The sequence below is a fragment of the Oncorhynchus gorbuscha genome, linkage group LG14 (assembly GCF_021184085.1).
Source record: "Oncorhynchus gorbuscha isolate QuinsamMale2020 ecotype Even-year linkage group LG14, OgorEven_v1.0, whole genome shotgun sequence".
NCBI classification, from domain to species: domain Eukaryota; kingdom Metazoa; phylum Chordata; class Actinopteri; order Salmoniformes; family Salmonidae; genus Oncorhynchus; species Oncorhynchus gorbuscha.
In genome coordinates, this window is record NC_060186.1 from 5504391 (window position 1) to 5521961 (window position 17571).

A 17571-nucleotide genomic window follows, 5' to 3' on the forward strand; every position below is an offset into this window, starting at 1 on the left:
GACCTGTACTATAAAACTGCATTGTTTATTGATGTAAAAGTCAAGCTGTAAGATATGTACAGTACATTTAAACCATCCATTCAATTTAAACCATCCATATATTATCACAAAAATATTGATAACTTCAAATGTACAAATTCATAGCTTTGTACCAACAACATACAGCACTAGATGAGTGACTTGAATCGGACCAAACGCAGTGTTCAGCTGCTGTAGTGACTGGTTATTCATATAGTACATTCAACTGCATATCACTGATTGAAAGACACTTGAAAATAATAGTATGAGTAACAGCTGTGAAGTGGCCTACCTGATTAGTTTGTACAATGATGCATTTCTTAGATATTCAGCAGGAAAGGGGTAACAAGAGGCCAATCTTTGAGAAAAACATGTTACTTTTACCATCTATTCAACATGTCAGAGCTACAGTTGTGGGCCTATTCAGTGTTGCTCTCCTGGATCTCAAATGTAACCACTAATGGGGATGCTCTGAAAAGACCCTTGGCACTCAACATGTGACCTAAACATCTGAGTGTTGCTATTTCTCTTCTACTTTGAGACAATGCTGTGAAGAACAAGTGCTTGAAACCATTTCAGAGACACAGTAAATTGATAAATGACTTGCTCTTAGCATAAAACGCCAAGAGTCCTGCACGCTGCAGCCCGTAGGAATGTTAGCAATAAAACAAAACCCATCTTTATTAAATATATTTCTCTGCTTAAAACAAAAAGTTGCACTTGGAGATGGGCGTTCAGCCTGTCTCCGGTGCTGGTGGCTTGAGTTCTCCAGCCCGAACTCCCCCGGGTCACCAAAGCCTTGTTCACACTGCAGGCCTTAATGCTCATATCATTTTGCAATACTGACTGTCCAAACATCAAGTTATTAGTTTGTGTTCAGACAGCAGTCATTTGCTGACATGGCTATGCTAGTTGTCATAGTAACAACAGGTGTGTGTGCAGTGGTGTAAGTGTTTGTGCTTCCTAGCACTCAGAAGTTATGTAGCAGGCTAAGGTGACGACTCCTGCCATGGACATTTCCCAGTTGCTTTGAAGGTTCAAAATAACTTAAAACAATTAACAAGCTAGTTAGCTACCAGAGTAGCTAGCAAACATCAAGAGATGTCAAATAACAGTCTAAACACCTTGAGGGCAAATAAATCAGATTTCACCGTTCAAACACGTCAGATGGCCAGGAATCAGATTTATATCTGACTTCAAACCACCTACGAAGGTGGCTAGAAATATCCTAATCCATTTCCTGTTCAAACTGCAGGACAAAAGGAACAGATTTGAAAAAAAATATATGTATATATAAAATAAAGGATTTGAGTCACTTCAAACTGCCAATGTGAACGTGGCTTTAGAGCAGCCTTAGGTGCATGTGGCCCTGTGTCCCCTCCCCCTTGATGTCCCCAGTCAGACAATGTCATTGGATGGCAGTGATGGTGGGCTGGGCAGTCCGGCGCCGACAGTGCAATACGGCGTCATGGACGGTAGGGAAGACCATTTCTGGGGTCGCGACCCCGGTGAAAAACTGCAGGGTGCGGAGTTCAGCCAGCAGAGTTCCTGTTAGGAAACAACACACAGCTTGGTAGGTAGGCCTATATCTGACTGACTAGTGTTAGCGTTGCTATGGCTAGTGTCTTAAACAACCTCTAGTTCAGTTACCCTCAGGTTTTTTAATAGTAATCTAAATATAATAATAATATATGCCATTTAGCAGACGCTTTTATCCAAAGCGACTTACAGTCATGTGTGCATACATTCTACGTATGGGTGGTCCCGGGGATCGAACCCACTACCCTGGCGTTACAAGCGCCATGCTCTAATCTAGACCAGTATGTTATAACTCACTGCTGCAGCCGGCGATGAAGACACACACATCCACGGCTGCATACTCCTTGATCACCTGCAGAGAAGAAAACTCATGAGAACACCATGAAATGAGGAAGTTGGAAACTTAAGAGGCGATCAGAAGTAACACCAGAGTCCTGTTCAGAAGGGCCCAACATTACAATAGAAATGTCATGAACAAAGCTGACATTACACCTAATTCTGCAGGACAGAAAGGCATATCTGTCCTGTAATGTTACACTTCTGAACAGACCCCAGTGCTCTGCGAGTCGAGATAAGGTCCCTTACCAACTTGATTGCTTTGGCTCCCACAGAATCGATGAAGTTGACAGGGGTCCAGTCCAGAATGAGGGTGTGGACAGGACAGAGGGGCTCTAGGAACCGGGTCTCCTCAGAGTCTGACTCTGTGTGGGTCTCGGCCACCTGCCCGTTCCCATGCACCTCCAAGTGGTTCTGGGAGCCGCCCCCTGACACCACTTCGTGAGTGACGCCCAGCTCCACATCCTGGCCCAATCACAAGACGACCAAAACTTTAATCAGCCAATCATATAGGAGAATGAAGGAAACCAATATCATGTCTGCCAATCACACAAGACCAAAACTGTACCAGGCAATCACACCTCTTTTGGCTTCAAACCAACCACAACAAGGCTAACAGCAAAAGCCTCTTAGAAAATGACTACGTGAAGGCCTTCAATTCTGCCCGTCTGTCTGGTGTTCTGGTTACAGTGTCAATATGTGGCGTGTTTTAACAAGAAGCAGGGGAAGTAAAACCAAACAGTGATATGGTGAGTGATGGAGCAGAAAAATACCATATTGAATGGGCTCACCAGTTTGACGACAGCACTCATTTTTTGTGGTGACTTGTGGTTTTGGCTCTCCCTCTCTGCGCTCTCCTTCTTCAGTTTTCTTTTTCGGGCTTTCCGTAGAGCCTGGAGATGTACGGGGTCCACTCCTGTCTGTACACATGTTTAAATATGACGAGACAGGATGGGCCAAGCTGTTTTTTTCCCCAAAGCAAGGATCCCCCACTCAACTGTAGTGTAGCTACAGTCTACAGGAGAGATGGACTAGTTTGCGAGGCCTAAAAGTGCTTGACCCGTAACATAGTCGGACAAAAATGAAAACTTATGCAACTCTGCATATTCCACACACAGAAACACACACGGCAGCTGAGGTTACCTTCTCTTTGAGGGCGTTCAAATAAAGGTCACTGTTTGCAAAGTAGATTGAAGAGTTTGAGTGGAAAATCTTAATCCCTGTGCATTCAGCTGCCTGGAACAGAGAGGCAGAATCACAGGTCTCACTGCTCATCCAACACCATGTACTTTCTCATTCTATCCCAGGGTAGTTACAGGCCAGTTACGGGCACTAACAAGTTCATTTAGAAAAACCTTGTCCACCATTACAATTTCTTTGTGACAAACTATCGCTAGGCAATTGTTCAATACTTTAACGAGACCTAGCTTTTTAGTGCCTGCAACTGTAAGACCATATAGAGAGTTGCTCATTATCACAAAATGACACATTATTACTTTTTCATATTCATCCACGTCACAGTACAGGCCTGTGTCCAGGACCTGTCCCAGGATCACACTCTTTGGGCTGTGGAGAGGAAGGGGGCGAGAGATATTGAAAGTTATTTCATACATTTCCATTGAACAGATTAAAACTGAAATGACTCAACCTAAAAATTTAGCTTTTTTCCAAATCAAGCTGGTGATATGAAATGGTTACCAGTGATCGTGAAGGGGATATTAAATACTACACTTGAATATATTTCAGAAGTAGTATGATGGTTTAGTACCTCTGTGTTCTGTAGATGACACTCAGGATGGCAAATCCTAAGGCCACCAGAAGTCCAAGATCAAGGCCCAACAGCACAGAGGCCACAAAGGCTACCAGCCAGATAGCCTGGAAGAAAATACAGACCAAAGCAACAATGATTACAGATCCATAGTATAGGCCTCGTCCCAGGTCTCTTTGTGCTGTGTATCCAACTCTTACAGTCACTGTCATGCATCATTCGGTAAGACAGCGCGAACTGATCTGGGACCGGGCTTCCATAGCAAACTGATCTGGGACCAGGCTTCCATAGCAAACTGATCTGGGACCAGGCTTCCATAGCAAACTGATCTGGGACCGGGCTTCCATAGCAAACTGATCTGGGACCAGGCTTCCATAGCAAACTGATCTGGGACCGGGCTTCCATAGCAAACTGATCTGGGACCAGGCTTCCATAGCAAACTGATCTGGGACCAGGCTTCCATAGCAAACTGATCTGGGACCAGGCTTCCATAGCAAACTGATCTGGGACCAGGCTTCCATAGCAAACTGATCTGGGACCAGGCTTCCATAGCAAACTGATCTGGGACCAGGCTTCCATAGCAAACTGATCTGGGACCAGGCTTCCATAGCAAACTGATCTGGGACCAGGCTTCCATAGCAAACTGATCTGGGACCAGGCTTCCATAGCAAACTGATCTGGGACAAGGCATCCATAGCAAACTGATCTGGGACAAGGCTTCCATAGCAAACTGATCTGGGACCAGGCTTCCATAGCAAACTGATCTGGGACCAGGCTTCCATAGCAAACTGATCTGGGACCAGGCTTCCATAGCAAACTGATCTGGGACAAGGCATCCATAGCAAACTGATCTGGGACCAGGCTTCCATAGCAAACTGATCTGGGACCAGGCTTCCATAGTAAACTGATCTGGGACCAGGCTTCCATAGCAAACTGATCTGGGACAAGGTTACCATAGCAAACTGATCTGGGACAAGGTTACCATAGCATGACATGTACTGAAGGAATCTGTCCGATTGGGTTTTCTGGTGCGATGTGGTGATTTAAATTGCTTACATTTTAGTCAATTCAGAAAGTAAACCAAATTCTAAGTTTACATTGAAATGCATTTAAGATAATTGGAATTTCAGTGTACTTCCTGAAATGACCCTGGGTTAGATGTAATCAGAAGGAGTTGTGTTGCAGTCCAGACTCACCAACTCGATCTTGCTGGTCCTCCACAGGGCAGGGATGTCCCTGAATTGTTTAAACATCCCCAGCAGGTTAACCATGATGATGGCAGCCAGCGCGGTCTGAAATGACAGGGGGGGGGGAAAATCAGGGTTGAGTCGGGGTGCATTACCATTCAAATAGGATTGGACATTTCAATGCAAATATTTATTTTTTAGGCTACTGTAATAGTGATTCGAATTCCAACATTAATGCAACTTTTTAATTGGTTGACATTTTGCAAGGGATATATTAAATAAAGCTAGTGCCTCTGACAGGACTGTTTCCCTTCCTCATTCTTCCTTAGCCATCTCATAGAACACCCACTGTAGGTGGTGTTGGTCGGTAACTGTTACACCCACCTGTGGCAGAGGCTGGAAGACAAAACCAATGGCCACCACCACCAGCAACACCACCATGGATGCCAACAGACCCGCAATCTGCAAAGACACACACAGATAAGGTACGTTAACACACCTATCATTTAGCCTTCCTGGAGTCTGCACAGAAGCGTCTGTGGTTGATCTAATCTTTATGGCTTCACGGCGCCAATTTAGCTCCCGTTATGAGGTGACACATGTAATGAAAGGACAACTGTGTCATGTTAATGACCATACACTCAGTGTGGGCCCAGCAAACAGGATGGGTGTGTGTGTGTGTCACTGTATCAAATCAAATTTTATTTGTCACATGCACCAAATACAACAGAGAAATGTTTACTTCCAAGCCCTTAAAAGTAACAATTAAAGAGCAGTAGTAAAATAACAATAGCGAGGCTGTATACAGGGGTAACGGAACAGAGTCAATGTGCGGGGGCACCAGTTAGTCGAGGTAATATTACATGTAGGTAGATATTAAAGTCACTATGCATCTATGTATGTGTGTGTGTGTCTGAGTCTGCGCATGTGTGTGTTACCTGCGTATTGCCCCCGGTGCTCTCCTGCACCAGACTGCGGGACATGGAACAGGTGATGGCGAAGGTGTGGAAGAAAGAGCTGACAAAGTTACACAGGCCCAGGGCAATCAGCTCCTACAGGGCAACACAGAGCCAACGGGTTAGACTCTGGGGTAAAGTATCCCACAGGTACAGATCTAGGATCAGCTCCTACAGGGCAACACAGAGCCAACAGGTTAGACTCTGGGGTAAAGTATCCCACAGGTACAAATCTAGGATCAGCTCCTACAGGGCAACACATAGCCAACAGGTTAGACTGGGGTAAAGTATCCCATAGGTACAGATCTAGGATCAGTTTTCCTCACCCCATGCCTAACCTTAACCATTAGTGGGGGAAATGCTATGACGTTCTTTGACATCGCCACTCTCCAAGGCTATAATGGCTACAGTACTGTGGATAAACTGACCTGGTTACCATCCACACTGTAGCCGTGTTTCAGAGCAAAGATCTTGGCCAGAGAGATTCCCATGGAGAAGCCCACCACCGCTATGGCGATAGAATCCGTTACCAAGTTGGGCAGCAGAGAGAAGTCTGGGATTGCAGGTGGGAGCAGCCTGGAAACAAATAACAAATATTGTCTGAGAAGTTGACTGAATAGTAACAACTGTTTGTACAGTACATGGTCTTCTGATGCGGTTACTTGTGCATTTTGACTCACTAAACACTTTTTGGACCATAATATGCCACCGATACCTTTTCCCACTTTAGAGCTGATCTGAACCGTACTGGCTTGGATATTGGGTTCTCACAATGTGCTTTCAGGTTCTAGTAACCATGTAGGATGCATACAGCAACCGGTTTGGTTTGGCTGGGCCGAAGGCCAGTTCAGTACAGCTTGGTTTGGATCGGCCCAGTAGTGTGAACAGTCCTTCTCTTACCCGGATGGAATTGTCCTGACCACGTCCACTTGGTAGTTCTCTGACAGACTGAGGCCATAGGAGATCCCCGTTGAGACCATGACCACAATGATCTCTCCAGGGATGGGCACAGGCAGCTTCTTCTTGAAGCGCTCGTTGAGGTCCTTCACGCAGTAGAGGACCACCATGCAGACCCCGCCCACAATCAACGTGGTCACGTTGGTGCTGGTGATGTCACTGAACACGGCCGTGACACTCTGGGAGGAGAGAAAGGGGTGTGAGAGACCTGGGAGTGTGTCCGTGTCCCCGAGAGCATTGCATAAAACTCACAATCTATATTTATCAGGAATGAATCATGTCATTAATCATTAACTAAATCACGCAGGCTTGTAAACTAGACCTAATACCCATGTATTACAGGAGAGTACATCCACGGACTCCTATAATGTGGATGACTTTCCTGTCTGCTACCGTTTAAAAGTTAACCAGTCCATTCCTCATGCAGGGGCCACCATCCAGCGGCCTCTGAGAGGCCCCGTCAGTGACTCACGTGAAGAGCGGACAGGGGCCCACTGAAGCGCGGGGTCTGGATGCCCAGCAGGTATTTAAGCTGAGAGATGAAGACGTGAACAGCCGCGGCCGTGGTGAATCCGCGTACCAGGGGCTCCGTGAGGTAGATGGCAACAAAGCCAAACCTCAACAACCCCAGAACCAGCTGGGGGGAAAGGAAAGAAGGAGACAGAAAGACAAAGACAAACAAGGGGAGAGTAGATGACGGTTTACTTGCATAATAAATGTCAATATAGATAAAGTAGGTTGACATTAGGTCAACTAAGTTGCGGTCCTGTGGATCCCACTATGGTTGAGTAAACAGTGAGTGCTGAGAAACCTGTTGAAACCACAAACCCCCAAGGTTATGGGATGATCCTTATCTTTGGCATGAAAACTTTGACCTCTTATTGAGAGACTGACTAGTGGTGGGAAAGCTAGTGGCAACAGAGAGGATGCTGGGTTATTTGAGGGGACATTTTTCTGAAGGTGGAAGAGGGGAGTGTGACCCACCTGTATGACTCCCACCAGGGTGGTGAGGACTACGGCTACGTGGACCCTCCTGGCATCGCGGGCCTCTGTGTCGATGAAGACGGTGGTGTTGGTGGCGGTACCATTCAGGGCCTGGATCGTGAACATGGAGTCAGGGGCCTCCCTCACCACCACTCCTCCAATCATCAGGCTGATCACCGCAAACGTGCCTGCAGAGAGCACAGCCACAGCCTTAAAATTAGGGGTGTCAAACTCAACTCCTGGAGGATTGAATGTTAGCTGTTTTTGCTATTTCCTTTCCATTTGTGGAAGCAGGCTGCCTAATGGTTAAGAGCGTTATAACACTAACCGAAATGTCGCTGGTACAAAATCACAGAGCCGACTAGGTGAAAAGTCTGTCAATGTGCCCTTGAGCAAGGCACTTAACCCTAATTGCTCCTGTAAGTCTCCCTGGTTAAGAGACGTCTGCTAAATGACTCAAATGTAAATGCACAATGTGTCCAATTAAGACCTAGACAATCAGGGAGTTCCTTACTAATTAGTGACCTTAACTGATCAATGAAGAACAGGAGAGGAGCGGAAACCAACCGACACTCAGCCCTCCAGGAATTGACTTCCGACACCCCTGGGGGCTAATGGTTTAGGGGTAGGGGCTTTTAAGGGACAGGGTTTAGGAGTTCTAGGCTTCAGGGACACAGACAAAGGGCTTAACACCTGGCAACATCATTGATACTGAATATGGTGACATCCTCACTCTGAAAACAGAATAATAGAAGTATAAATGAATTCAATGAACTGAACTGTGAGGCGCACTCTCTCTTCAGTGGGTTGTGTCTGACTGACCATTGCCTCTCATCCTGTGTGGCTCAATTGGTAGAGCATGCATTTACATTTAAGTCATTTAGCAGACGCTCTTATCCAGAGCGACTTACAAATTGCACCACCAAAATTGTGGGCTCGCTTCCCGGGACCGCACACATGGAAAACATATGTACGCATGACTGTAAGTCGCTTTGTAGAAAAGTGTCTGTTAAATGGCATTTATTATTATTTCATGAAATTGAATCATACAAGTTTGACTTGGTAGCTTTGGCACTCCCCCTAGTTCAAATAATTATCATAGCACTCCCCATTCCCCTCGAGGTTATCAGTCAGTCGCCAAGGTGCCAGGTTCTTTATCAGTAATGGTTTAATAGAGAGGGGAGACATCAGTGCCACACCAGCGAAAACAGCTGTGAACCCAGTCCAGGCGCCTCTGTCGGGGCAAGTCTCTGTGTCTGGTAAACGAGGTATGAAGCAAAGTAAAAAAACTCATGTTAAAAATGTGTTCTCATTTCCAGATCAGCTTTGCTTGTGTTAGTTCGTTACGTTTGCAACTAGAGATGTTGACACGGGCTTTTGCCCAAGACTTGAACGGGTGCCAAAATATTCCTTCATCCCTGCCTCAGAGGGAGAGAAGGCAGTCGCAAGTTACTACAGCAACTGCCCTCCTTAAGGCCACAATTTGGGCGGAGGCCATTTTGTTACAACTGCTGCCGCTAACTATTTCCAAGACGGGTTTTAGTTCTTCTTTTCTTGTTGAAGTGTTTAATGTGATTCACTGACTCACAGAGTTGTCAAAAGGAGACAAACGTGACGGCTGAAATTGGAGGTAAGGATATGTTTGCATTGAATGTTCCCATAAATCTAGCCTGTCTATGTGCAACAGATGGGGTCACTATATGCCAAGAGACCTGACCTCACCCAAGCTTCACAAGGACATCGATGAATTCCCAAAGTAAACCATTTCAAAACTTGGCTCATTTCCTGAAGTGTCATGAAAAAAATTTAGTTTTTTTTAGAGCTATTATTCTGGTCACTTAATCTGTTACTTTTTAACAGATGAATCTCTCAGAGGTAACACCCAGACTCTTGACTGGGCTCCCTGGGTGGATGAGAAGGCCGAGTCCCATATAGCACAATATTACCTTCATAGTGCACTAATGTGGACCCGGGCCCCATAGGGCTCTGACCAACAGTAGAGCACTAAATAGGAAATAGGGTGCTATTTGGAATTCACCCGTTGTTGGCGTGGTTTGGAATGGTCAGTCTGTACTTGGCACAGCCACCGGAATACAAAACTCTCTGGCCAAGAAGTGAAAAGGCCACGGCTGTCCAGGGGTAGAGACCTACGGGAAAACTATGTGAATACAACCAGAACTACTTCATTGGAACACCCAGTAGGAGTAACATCCATTATCACCACAGGTAGGCTGCAGGGGTAGTGTTCAGTAGGGCACAAAGTAACAAACCGGTTTGCAAGGGAAAACAAAAACCAATGTTCTTATTAGAGACGTTTGGGTAGTATCTGTACCTCCACGTTTCAAAACATTTACTTAAGCAAGGCCTGAGGGAGTGTGGTATATGGTCAATATACCACGGGTAAAGGGCTGTTCTTAGGCACGACGCAACGCAGAGTATATAGCCTGTATACAGCCCGTAGCCTTGGTATATTGGCCATATATCACAAACCCCAGATTGTGCCTCATTGCTATTATAAACTGGTTACCAATGTAATTAGAGCAGTAAAAATAAATGTTGTCATACCCGTGGTATACGGTCTGATATACCACTACTGTCAGCCAATCAGCATTCAGGGCTCGAACCACCCAGTTTATAACACTGAGCACGACTTCGCTCCTGGTTAGCTACATTATACATCTCAATAGTGTAAAGTGATTTCCTCTGCACTAGTTGGAGCTCTGTCGCCGGGATGGCTCACCTATAGATATGTGTCTAGAAGTCCCAAAGAAGGTGTAGAGCAGGACGGGGTAGAAGGAGGAGTACAGGCCATACACAGGAGGCACGGCAGCCAGCATGGCATAGGCAAGACCTGGGGAGAGAGATGGAATGATGTTCTACTACCCAGTGCATACACACATTGATACATCAGTAGCTAAGATGGGGAGAAGTCTGTCCATAATAAAGAGCTGCTCTACCTTCTTAACAGCAACTCAGGTCCTACAGGTTCTAGTTTTGTCGCACCTGGACTACTGTACAGTCGTGTGGTCAGGTGCCACAAAGAGGGACTTGTACAATTTTAAAAACATTTCACAACAACTTCCTTCATTTTGATGGACCCCAGGAAGAGTAGCTGCTGCCTTGGCAGGAACTAATGGACCCCAGGAAGAGTAGCTGCTGCCTTGGCAGGAACTAATGGACCCCAGGAAGAGTAGCTGCTGCCTTGGCAGGAACTAATGGACCCCAGGAAGAGTAGCTGCTGCCTTGGCAGGAACTAATGGGGATCCATAATAAATACAGTACCAGTCAAAATTTAGGACACAATTATTCATTCCAGGATTTTTCTTTATTTTTACTGTTTTCTACATTGTAGAATAGTGAAGACACACTCTTGGCATCCAGGTGAAGCTGGTTGAGAGAATGCCAAGAGTGTGAAAAACGGTCATCAAGGCAAAGGGTGGCCAGTTTGAAGGATCTCAAATATAAAATATATTTGGATTTGTTTAACACTTTTTTGGTTATGACATGATTCCATGTGTTATTTCATAGATTTGATGTCTTCACTATTATTCTACAATAGTCAAAATAAAGAAAAACCCTAGAATGAGTAGGTGTGTCCAAACTTGACTGGTACTGTATATGCTGAACGAAAATATAAAACGCAACATGCAACAATTTCAAAGATGTTGCCGAGTTATAGTTCATATATAACGAAATCAGTCAATTGAAATAAATATATTAGGCCCTAATCTATGGATTTCATATAACTGGGCAAGGACGCAGCAATTAGTGGGCATAGGTCCACCCACTGGGGAGCCAGGCCCAGTCAATCAGAATGAGTTTTTCCCCACAAAAGCGCTTTGTTACAGATAGAAATACTCCTCAGAAGAAGCCGGATGTGGAAGTCCTGGGCTGGTCTGCAGTTGTGAGGCCGGTTGGACTTATTGTAAATGCCCAAAATGACGATGAAAGTGGCTTATGATAAAAAAAAAATTTAAAACATTAAATGTGCTGCCCCCGACTCTAAACCCATTCTGAGAAGTGCCGCCACCGACTCTAAACCCATTCTGAGAAGTGCCGCCACCGACTCTAAACCCATTCTGAGAAGTGCCGCCCCCGACTCTAAACCCATTCTGAGAAGTGCCGCCCCCGACTCTAAACCCATTCTGAGAAGTGCCGCCCCCGACTCTAAACCCATTCTGAGAAGTGCCGCCCCCGACTCTAAACCCATTCTGAGAAGTGCCGCCCCCGACTCTAAACCCATTCTGAGAAGTGCCGCCCCCGACTCTAAACCCATTCTGAGAAGTGCCGCCCCTGACTCTAAACCCATTCTGAGAAGTGCCGCCCCTGACTCTAAACCCATTCTGAGAAGTGCCGCCCCTGACTCTAAACCCATTCTGAGAAGTGCCGCCCCTGACTCTAAACCCATTCTGAGCTGTGCAGCAGTATACCCCTGACTCCAACCACACTGACCTTGAGGTAGCTGCATGACCCCTGTGCTGAGGCCTGAGACCAGGTCCCCAAACAGGTACTCTTTGACAGGGTAGGACGGCAGCCATGTTAAAATGGGCAGGAAGCTCAGAGCAATGGCTTTGGCCCTCTCTGATGAGCAGCTGGGAAGAGAGAGAGTGAGTGAGTAGGTTGTGTGTGTGTGTGCCCTTAATCAGCTTATCTATTAGGGAAGCTTCGAAGCAGCAAGTAAATGGGTGTGTACTTCTACTAGTGTAATACTAGACAAACATTGTCAGATTTAAAAAATAATAATCATAACTTCACATAAGCTTTTACAGTCCTAACAAATTTCCTGAAAAAGGGTATTGCATAATTCCACATCCCAGTCACACACCCAGCAATGTTCTTCAATCCTGGTCATCAAAACACCGATAGGTATGTCTACTGGGCTGGAACAACACTTGAACACACTGTGGGTCCCAATGACCAGGAATGAAGAACACAACACTACAGTCTGTTCAGAACTGTAACAGGGTCGTGTTCTTTAGGCGCCTTACGGCAGAAAACAGACTGGATCAGATTGGGACTACCTGGACCTGTCCAATAAGAACCACAAATATTTTCCATTTTCTGTTGCAAAACGTTTTGCTACAGTGTGTACTATTAAACACCACCCAGGTCTGTGGACACTAACTCGATGTAGATGCTTACTGGAGCTGCTGTGCCAATCTCTGTCTGATGGTCTTGGGGCTCCTCTCTCTCGGGTGCAGGAGCTGGGTGTGAAGGTAGGCCTCATCGAATACAGGCCGTTCCACACGGTACATCAGCGATGGGGGCGCATCCTCGCAGGGCGTTACATGTTGTTCCATAACACAGGCAGGACACTGGGCATGTCAGAGAAAGGGGGTGGCTCCTAGCTTCAGTAGGCTTTTTCTCTCTCTGTGTGGTTCGCTGACTCCTTTTCCACACGTCCTGCTTCCTCCCGCTGCTCTGCTGAGAGAGGAAGACAAAACAGTCAGTAACTGTTTAGACCAAATGTTTTTGAAGCAAAGCGTTGTTTTGACCAAACTCCAGCAGGGTTGAGCACCATGCGGCTGGTAGTTTTCATTGATATAGTAGCCCTATTTATGGAGATTACAATAAGTTTCAGAATTTTTTTGGGGGGGGGGTAGTGTTTTCAGGCATATGGGCTATCTTTTCAAGCAAATATTTTTGAACTGATATTGCAAAATTGTGACCAAATATTAACTTTCTGCTCCATGTGGAAAAATAAAAACAGGTTTATTCACTAGGAACCAAAGGGGAAGAAACAGGAAATGAACGCTGGAACATGTCCAATAAGAAACTTGTTTTCATGGCAAAACTTTCTGTTGCAAATAGTTGTACTACAGTTGGAACTAATGAATACACCCCATGTGTGTTCTACATAAGAAAGTTTACACTCCAAAATCAATGCAGAGATAGGAGCCTATTCTTTGGGCTAAAGAACAGTCCAAACTACACTTCAGGCTGACTGTGGTAGCCTGGCCTACACAACATGGCAAACCAGAGGATATTGACCTTTCAGGTTGGAAACTACTTAGAGGAAAGGTCTCCAGCAGCCTCACTAAAAATAGACATCCATTTCTTATCATATACTTTATAGACTTCTGCGGCAATGGTAAACATGATCACAATACTCTTAACCAGAACAGTGTCTAAAGCAGGGCTCTCCAACCGTTGTTCCTGGAAAGCTACCCTCCTGTATAGGCATTGACGTAAAGGTATAGGCTATGACTGACTACTTATTGTAAAATCAGAATATTTAAACAAGAATTCAACATTAATTAAATATATTAAACTGAACTTCTGGAAACCTGACAACAAAGACGTGAAGTTATCAAACCATGTGCATAGTAAGTAACTGGCTGTTCCTGATTATGTTAGCTGCCTAGCGACTTGTGTCATCACTGACAAAACACAACCACATCAAAATAAAAGGTAGCTAACTAACGTCAACCACATGTTTTAACCTGAATTGCAGGTTACAGAGGAATGTGTGGCGGAAAAGTGATGGCTATCTACAGAATGAAAGGCGCACATGACAGATGCGAATGAAGGACCATGTCTTACCTTCCCGACCTCAGCCTAGGATGTCACACTCTGACGCGATTGACCGAATTCAATTTTAGAAACTGACCGCGCATCTAGGCTCCGGTTACAGCTTATATCACCGGGAACGCAGTTTAACGACCGTCGACACTCGACAGCCGCATACTCGACCAGAGGAAGATCGCTTGATGGAGCCGGGCGCAACGTAAACTCTGACGTCACTAAACCAATGATCATGGGACTTGTATTTTCTTTCCTACAGTTGTTGGATTCCCCTTTTCTTATTATCGTTATTGGTGCTATCTATATACGTATTATAGTTCTTTGGTTGGTGCTTTTCCAAAGTATATGCATCTACATTTCCAAAATACTCACCTAAATTAGAAAGAAAAATTATAAATTGGTTTTGTTCCAGTTTATCATACTACATAATTCCGTGAATTTTGTCAACACTGACAATTGCCTTGCAGATACATTTGAAAAAAGACAGATCACTCATTCTCCCATGGAGAATTGATGAGAATTCATGGGAGAATCATTCTCCCAGTCCGGTCGGCCTGGCCCTATTGATGGTCATTTCCTCAGATTGTGAGGCCTATTGGAAATGTGTGACAGACACGAAAAAATATATGATTTCGTGTGCAGTACACGATTTTGTATACAGTGCATTTTAATCACTGATAAAGACAGTAGGTTACTTAATACAGAAACGAAAGGGAGGGGCGAAAATCTAGCAAACCAAAGGTTGTGTGTTCGAATCTCTTCATGGATAACTTTAGCATTTTCGCTACTTTGCATGTTAGCCTACCCTTCCCCTAACCTTAACCCAACTCCAAAACCGAACCCTTTAACTACTTAGATAGCATAATAACTACAACCTTAACCCATAACCGTGCTAACGTTAGCCTCGGCAAATTGAAGTTCTTGAAATGTACACGAATGCGTCAAGAGAATTGTGTAATACACAGGAAATGCGTTGTGATGAAAATCGTGCCTGTCACAAATTTCGAATAAGTCATTTATGTCTATTTCACAATAACCTGTGACGGTGTGTTGAACCTTAACCATTTTAAATGTTAACTTCAATGGGCTACAGACCACATAAGGATACAAAGGCGCTTACGAGTGGCCTTCTTGTGTAAAATAAATGTATTAATGAAATATTATTAATGTGCTCAAATAATATTCCGACAGATGGCGCCATTGTATGCTTTTTACAAGCTCGTGTCTCGGTTCTGTTTTTTTTAGTATGGTACGTCACTAATCACGAGATGTCTCCGTTCTGCTTTTTGACATTATATTGCTGGCATTAAATTATAGATACTTGGTCAAAGGCTTAGGTCACCTATACTGCCTAAGTACTGTACTTTATAAAGGGGCAGGTGGGTCCTGCATTCAAACAAATGGTTAAGAAATGGTCATGGATCTAAATGTTGGCTGTGTGAACTTTATAATATATAATATATGCCATTTAGCAGACGCTTTTATCCAAAGCGACTTACAGTCATGTGTGCATACATTCTTTACTACTTCAACCCTTCATAGTCAATCTTAAATGGCCAATTGGGTGTACCAATTTCACCACCACTACTATATCCACCACTAATTTCATTACTACTACTTATCAGGCAAAACATAACAACTTAGGTTGGCTACATTTTCTCCACTCTACTCTATAGGCCTAGGAGCATGGAGTACTGAACAGAGGGCCCTTTAATCCATAGCCTCTTTGCAGAAATAAGACGACCAGATCCAACTTGTCTGGTGCTAGCAGGCAGCCAGCTGGCTCTAAAGGGTGACCCCAAAGGAGGGCTACCTGGAAGGCTGCCAGTGACTAAGAGAGTCCCAGGCCTCAAAAGCCTCCTGGACAGGGTCTGTGTAGTGTAATATCCTGGCATAACAGCATTCATTACAGGCCGGGAGGGTAAATTATTTGGTCGTTTTATTTCATTTTGTATCACTTTTTTTAAGTATGGTGATCGCAGATGAAGGGACATGGTAATCTGAATTTCCTCACAATTCAAGGCATAAATACTATTCACTGTTCTCTCTTTGTGCATCTGTTTAACTTTGTAATCATATGAGAACATCAATGTCAAAGGAACTGATTATTTAAAGGCCCATTGCAGTCAAAGTTCAGTTTTCCTATTTTTTGTATCAATTGTACAACAGCTGATTAACTAACACTGTAAAAGTGTTTTTTTTTATTCTGATAGTTGCTGCTTGAAAATCCAATCTACATAAGACCTTCTCATCAGCAGGTTTGCATGAGCGGGAGTTTCGGCTTGCCAGGTGACGTCACCAGGCGGTAATTTGGTTAACAGACCAACAACAAAGAGAGTTCCAAACATAGAGATCCTATTAAATTACTAGAGGGGATCTATGTTATAAACCCTCCAAGTTCCAGAATGGAGTGAAAATGGCAGCCATATTGGTCAGGGACAAATCCAAACTAGTCTATGAATGGCCGTTGAGGCATAATCTAAATTTGACTTATGCAGAAAAAAACATGTAATGCATGTGATATATCTGAAAGTGTGTATTAAAATATTGTCAGATAATTATAAGTACAGTTTTTTTACAGGTTTTATACACATTTTCTGTATAAATAGCCTCTAAAATACATGTAAACAGATCCTAAATGTTTACATTTTTGTTTTCTTGGAAAGCTGTGAGTGCTATATTTTAAATTCTTAAAATGTATTATTTTACACAATATCTGATCAAAATGACTGACTGTTAGACCATCATAAGAAGTGTCAAGTCTAGTCTAGTATTCTAATTCCTAATTCTGCCAATAGCAGCTAGTTTTCAGTTTCCCCTCCCAACTCAGACCACTCCCAGAAAATCCAAGCAAAATTCTTGCTGGAGAAATGTTTTTTTCCCCATTTTTTAATGAAATCTATTACATTAATGTACTTAGTTAATTGTTACCCATAAATGATTTGATATTGATATAAAACGGCTAATTGGGCCTTTAATGACAAACTGACAAACCCTTTACGTTAAAGATATTTGACACCGAGTTAGTATAAATCATGTAAAATTGAGCAAGTGTGTATTTATTGTGTAATTTGTGTACCAGTTTTATCTTATGTAGTCAAATGCACCTATAGCCTCAAACATTAAATTGGTTTGTTAATCATGTTTTAATTCATTAAAGCAAATTAATAGTTTTTTTATTTTGTATAGTTTTGTAATTGATTACATTGCAGATACCAAACAAATGTAAAGTTACATATCCGGCTACATCCGTTAATCATTAATCACGGTAGCACCAGCAACTTTGAAACAGGTGACTCAC

At 43.9% G+C, this 17571-nt stretch overlaps 1 protein-coding gene across 3 annotated transcripts; it reads right to left on the bottom strand.

Moving 5' to 3' along the window:
* Positions 1–4: 4 nt before the first annotated feature.
* On the bottom strand, positions 5–14493 carry slc26a5 (solute carrier family 26 member 5). 3 transcript variants are annotated; one of them, XM_046296821.1, is made up of 18 exons: positions 14289–14493; positions 12888–13166; positions 12198–12337; positions 10486–10596; positions 7746–7933; positions 7234–7398; positions 6705–6940; positions 6233–6380; positions 5787–5900; positions 5233–5310; positions 4858–4953; positions 3662–3768; positions 3390–3459; positions 3037–3129; positions 2685–2813; positions 2143–2358; positions 1855–1909; positions 5–1566 (listed from the first exon to the last, which is right to left on the bottom strand). In XM_046296821.1, exons 2-18 carry the CDS (start codon positions 13043–13045, stop codon positions 1427–1429), a joined length of 2244 nt encoding a protein of 747 aa, XP_046152777.1. In that variant the 5' UTR covers positions 13046–13166; positions 14289–14493; the 3' UTR covers positions 5–1426. The 3 variants fall into 3 exon arrangements, with proteins under 3 accessions (XP_046152777.1, XP_046152776.1, XP_046152778.1); XM_046296820.1 differs by having other exon boundaries at positions 12888–13169; XM_046296822.1 differs by lacking the exon at positions 14289–14493 and having other exon boundaries at positions 12871–13008.
* Between the last annotated feature and the right edge of the window lie 3078 nt (positions 14494–17571).